The sequence below is a fragment of the Poecilia latipinna genome, unplaced genomic scaffold (assembly GCF_001443285.1).
Source record: "Poecilia latipinna isolate Pla-1442-1.1 unplaced genomic scaffold, P_latipinna-1.0 Scaffold2015, whole genome shotgun sequence".
NCBI lineage: Eukaryota > Metazoa > Chordata > Actinopteri > Cyprinodontiformes > Poeciliidae > Poecilia > Poecilia latipinna.
In genome coordinates, this window is record NW_015114631.1 from 42234 (window position 1) to 47989 (window position 5756).

Genomic DNA, 5756 nt, shown 5'->3' on the forward strand with positions numbered 1-5756 from the left:
ACCTTTTTCTAAAATGGAAAGCAAAATAAACTTTTAAAAAACAAACTCCTTTTTTTTTTTTTTTTTTTTTTTTTTTCTTCTGCACAATTATTTTCTACCTGCCTTTAGGTGTTAAATACAGTAAATGACCAAAAAGCAGTGAAAGGGTCAGGAGGTAGTGGTCACTTTGGAAAACCTTTTTTTTTTTTTTTCCAACTAAACACTGCTTTTAATCTAATAATTGAATGTTAATATGTCGACAGGCTGAAAAGCTCAACACCTAGACCCCTTTCCTTGCCACCTTGTGCACAAATTGCTGTTTTCACTCATCTTCTGCCCCTGCCATGCATTATCTCTGCCCCCTCCTGCACGCGTCGTCTGTTTGTGCCGTCGTTTACTGCATGTCTGGGTGTAAATGCACAAGTGCGAACAAGCTCCTCTGATTACCCCCGCTGTCCACTGCCCGTCGAAGCTCGCTTTGTAACTGCAGCCGTGGGCAAGCAGATGGCTAATTGAGCACTCTGTCATGTCACCTCCCTTCACAGGGGAGTGAGCCAATCAGCACGGGCCAGACTCCTCCGCTGCTGCCCCCGCAGACAGCAGCGCAGTCCCATCCTAACAGAGTCCAGCTTCAGGGGCCCAGAGGGGTTGTTAAGCATGCTCACACAGAGAGGCTTGTTACAACTGATACAGCATCAAGCCACTGGCTTATTTACATCCTGTCAACCTGAGTGCTTGGAAACACTTCAGTTTGCGTGTGTGCGTGTGTGTGTGTGTGCGTGTGTGTGTGCGTGTGCGTGTGCGTGCGTGTGTGTGTATTACACTCACTTTGTTGCTGTTTTATTCTTACAAGCTGGCATCTAATTCTACAGTGCTGAGAAAAGTGTCGCCTAGTTCTTGTGGTGTTCTGTTGTTTTTTTTACGCTTGTTTCAGAATTAAAAAATGGCGCACAAGGATAGCTTGAGTAAATGCTTAGTTGCTTTAATAATTGAAACCAGAGCATAAATGATTTAATTTATAATGCAAAAAAAAAAAAAGTTATACAAGCCAATCTTGGCTTTTACATGAATCTAATTGCTAAACTGATTAAATTAAACGTTAAACGTGATTAACCATGTTTGTTTTTGTTCAGATTCACTAGCTGCTACCATCTCTGTTTACTGCCTGAGCTGTAAAATGAAAATGCCTCCTAATTTGAACCTGTCTGACAACATGAAGTAGGCTAAGCCCTCTTAAAAAGGAAAACATCATGGCCATAATCTAAATAAATTTAACTAATGAAAAATAGTGATTGAATTTGTCGTCTGGAAATGTTGATAAAGGCTTTTGAATGTCAGTGAACCACAATGATAGTCATTATTTACAAATGGAGAAAACATAGAACATAACTGAACGGTTCCAGAAGTGGACTTGACTTTGAAATTGCTCAGAAAGAAATTTCAGAAAGTCTTCCAAGAGGTCACAAAATTACCTAGAACAACATCCAAGGTGCTGTGGGCCTCACTTCCACTTAGTCATACTTTAGTGTTTGTGATTCCACAATAAGAAAGAGACTGGGCCAAAATGGCGTCCATGGGAAGAGTTTACATCGTCTCAAACACTCTGATTGTCCCCAAGACTTGGTCGAATAGTTGTCAGAAACGCTCTTCAGCGATTTTGCTCCACACTGACACGATGGCATCGCACAGTTGCTGGATTTTCATCTGCACATCCATAATGCAAATCTCCCTTTCTGTCAATCCTCAAAAGTCCTCTAATGGACTGAGATCTGGTGGCAGCGGAGGCCATCGGTGTCCAATAAACTCATAATCAACGTCAACAAATTAGTTTGCGATGATGTCAGCTTTGTAATGTGGTGCATTATCCTTCTGGAAGTTGCCGGCAGTAGATGGGTGTGTACTCTGGTCATAAAGGGACTTAGCTTGGTCATCAACAATGCCGGGAAGGCTGCGGTGTTTAAACGATTCTCAACTGGTACCAAAGAGCCCAAAGTGTGCCGATAGAATATCCCTGACTCTATTGCACCGTCATCCTGATCCGCGGATACACAAGAGGATAGATCTACGTTTTCCAGTTATTTCCTGAAAATCCTGACACGGCCATCTGAATGCTGCGTCTGAAATCGACTCATTAAACCACACAAACATGTTCTTGTGCAGTTTTGGTGACTCTTTCCACGTAATAGATAGATTTACTATTTATGACAAAAAACAACAACAAAAAAACTGGTCTGTGAAAGTATATTTACCTAGTTTGACTTTCGGAATTGAAGCTTCCATCAGATCTAACACAATAACGTCCAAGGCTACACTTGATCTGATGAATCATTTCTCATTTCTTGCTGTGGCACCATTAAAACAATCTCTTTTGCACTTTTATATAGGATGGCGCAAGAAGTCGCGACTGTGATTGGTGGACATTGTTCTGAATCTAAATTCTGCTTTCTTAAGTTATTCCTTAATTCTTAAATGCTTAAGTTAGTTATAATGATATAAAAGTAAGTGATCAGATTGAAGGCAAAATACGTTCCCATTAGGTGCTCCCCAAACGATCCATCCTTTTTTTAGTCATATATTAAGAAGCGCTTTGCTGCAAGTTCGTTCATATGATGGCTGTTAATTAATTTGACATAATGAATCCACGTACAGAACAAAGACGACGGCGTCTCGGTAAACGGACAGATTGTTTTTCTCCACTGAATGATGTGTGGGCATGAAACGAGGCGTCGGCGGTGTCGTCGGAGGGGGCTGTGGGGGGAAATGTCGATTCAATCAAAACTGGTTTCAATTAAAGTTATTTTACCTTGCCTGATGAGAGAGCTGGAGGTGCTCAAGATAAAATCTGTAAGATATTACCAAGGCTCGGGCAGAAAATTGGACCTCGGAATGAAAGCTAATTGAATTTGAGAATGATAAGGCTGAACGTGGGGAGCTCTTAAAACTAGCGAGAAAAGGATGAGTGGAGGGAGTTCGGATGAAGGAGGGCAAGATCGGAATGCTTCTTTCTCTGTGATGGACACAGATGAGAGTAAAAGTCATTTTTAACAGATTGAGTGCGTGGAGAAATGCTCTCTGAACACCCTATCCTTGCCTTTGCAAAAGTAGGACCGTGTGACAAAGTCATGACTAAATTAAACAGAACCTTGTATGATCACCTTTATGCTTCTTGTGATTAAAAAGACAGCGCTGTGGTTTTTCTGAGACCCAGTGGGGGGAAAAAAAGAAAAAGTCTCCACATGGAGGTCAGAGCTTTGGTTCAAGAACAGTAATCAGGAATCTGGTGGGGATATGTTGTTTTGCTTCAGGGTAAGTCAGGAGTGGGCAAACATAACAAGGCGAGTCTGCAAAATACTGCTTTTTTTTTTTCTGTTGAAGGACATTAATTTTGTTTGAGTACATAACGTGTATAAAACAGACAATTTAGAGAAGTGCTGTTCTACGATTAATCCATATTAGACAAAAACGGGCAGAGACAAAGCGGGGAGAAATACAGCAAAGGTTCCCAGTGTCAGGATTTACATCGAGGACCAAAAACCTCAGTATACGGGGGTGACTGCTCTGCCACGTCTCCATGTGCCGCCCAGTGTCTTTTCTAAATTTGAAGCTAACCTCAAGTGACCAACACCACATGTCACAGATTTGAAAATGTCAACCTTTAGCAGATTTCTACTGACATATTTCTTCTGTTTCAAGTAATTGTTAACGTTGTTTTGGAGAGTCTCAAATTGAATCTGGTGTAAAATCTGAAGAGGGAGCAAATAGGCTTTCGATTAAAGAAAATAAAATAAAAAACCTGGAACTTATCACTAAACTGGTCAGAAACAAAAATGGAAAAATGCAATGCGCTCGTCAGCCATTACAAGAAGAATCTGACTGTTGTAATGCCAACAGAGATTGTTTCATTTATTATTAAGATAGATTTTTGATATGCAAATTTACTTTTTTTTTTTTGTCTTCTTCACAAAACTTTCTATTACGTTTATCCACAAATAAATTAAGCAAATTTGTCTCCTTGTAGATTTCCCAAGGCTGGACCAGTGGTCAGAGAACGCTTTGCTGTCTGACGTGTCCGTCTTCATGGACGGCTTTCTCTACGTCTCGTCTGGCCCAGCTAAGACGATGCCGGATCGGCGTGGACGAGACGGTGAGTTCAAAAGCCATTTGAGAAAAAAAAAAAAAAAGAAAAACCCATGACAAGCCCAATCAATGCATCAATCCATTTGTAAGCAATTTAAGCTGCGTGTTTGTCAAAGGTCTCCGTTCGTTAAGTGCTGGTCAATCAATGTCAGCGTGTCAACTGTCAAACTGCCAATCGTTCAATCTGCTCAGCAAACAGTCAAGTCAGAATGATCAATGGATCCGTCTTTGACATGTGCTCTGCACGGCCTTCTGGGAGGTCTTGTCTGACAACTGTATGTAAGGCAAGGCACGAGGTTAATGATGGTCTGCTGAGAATAAGATTTCAAACAAATTTAAAGTATTTACTTTTGTTGGGGGATCCCATCAACTTCTGAGTTCTCCTCCCTTTGCCCTGGAAAACCGAGTAAAACTTTTAATCAGGCTGGTTTTCCTACCCAGACTCCTCAGTCTGCTTCAGGTGCACACCCTGCCTGTACGACATTCCCACATCTCCAAACAGCTGGAGCATTTCTGGACCCATGGGTAATTAGCACAAGGAAGCAGCACTGGGCGCTCCCTCAGGGAAAAGGTGGCTATTCGGAGCGCTGAGGACTGGGATAAGGAATTGAAGGATGGAGGGTGAAGCAGTACCTGCCACTTGAGCGAGCCGAGTCTCCTTCATATTGAGACATTCGTCTCTATTCCCATCACCTCACAGCCCCTCAGCTCTTATTGGTGGTTGAACATGTCAGCTAATGAACAGAGCTGAGTTCTGGGGAAATTGCTTCTTACAGGGACCCGGGATAAGTTTTTATCCAAGTATCTCTTGAAAATCTCATTATCTGTGGTAATGAAATTCGATTTGAGTTTACTATTTAAAAAGGTAGTTTCGACTTATTGAAATGTGGCTCTTTGTATTGCAGTTCTTAGCCATCATTTACTTTTGGGAAAATGTTGTTCTCTGAAGCAACGACGGAGATTCAGACGTAACAAAATTTGGCTTCTTTAAAGAACAGATTTTCAAATTGATCAAACGACACTTTTAATCCAATGTTTTATTTATTTATTCATTTATTTTCCTTTTTTTAGGTTAACTTAAACATATCGCTGAAGCACAAAGATTTATTTTGCATATAGAAGCCCATTTCTGGCACTTTGATTAAAAAAACCCCAAAACAAAGCAAAATAATACAAAAATAAAAATCTATTATCTATTCTGCCAAGCTGAAATATAAGCAACATTGCTGCAATTTTTGCACAACTACTGTTAAGCTACATACCTTGTGACAAACAATAAGCTGAAGCTAACTAGCAATCGGTGTTTACGGCTTTACAAGGTTTTACTGTGATAAGTCTTAAAAAATCCCAGTGAATCATTTGCACTTTTTCCCCCTTTCAGACTGAGTAGCCTTGACTAAATGTTACTGATCGACTTAAACTGAACTTGGAAATTGTTTTGAGATTTGGAACAATAAAACGGCTGTTTTGAAAATCAGGTCATACCATGCTAAAGCCAGTTGTTTGTACAGATATGCTATCAGACTCACAATAATATTTCATTTCAAGGGAGGGAAGGTGTGTGTGTGTGTGTGTGTGTGTGTGGGGGGGGGGGGGGGGGGTTGTTTTTGGGGGGGGGGGACAAACAAAAAAAAACAAAA

At 40.7% G+C, this 5756-nt stretch overlaps 1 protein-coding gene across 1 annotated transcript in view; it reads left to right on the plus strand.

The window, feature by feature from the left end:
• Positions 1–5756, plus strand: part of arap2 (ArfGAP with RhoGAP domain, ankyrin repeat and PH domain 2) — a gene marked incomplete at its 5' end in the record, with an annotated part of 101683 nt that overhangs the window by 34395 nt on the left and 61532 nt on the right. Inside the window, one exon of the mRNA XM_015016423.1 lies at positions 3998–4123. Within this exon, the coding sequence (XP_014871909.1) occupies positions 3998–4123 (126 nt within the window). The remainder of the gene's footprint in view (positions 1–3997; positions 4124–5756) is intronic.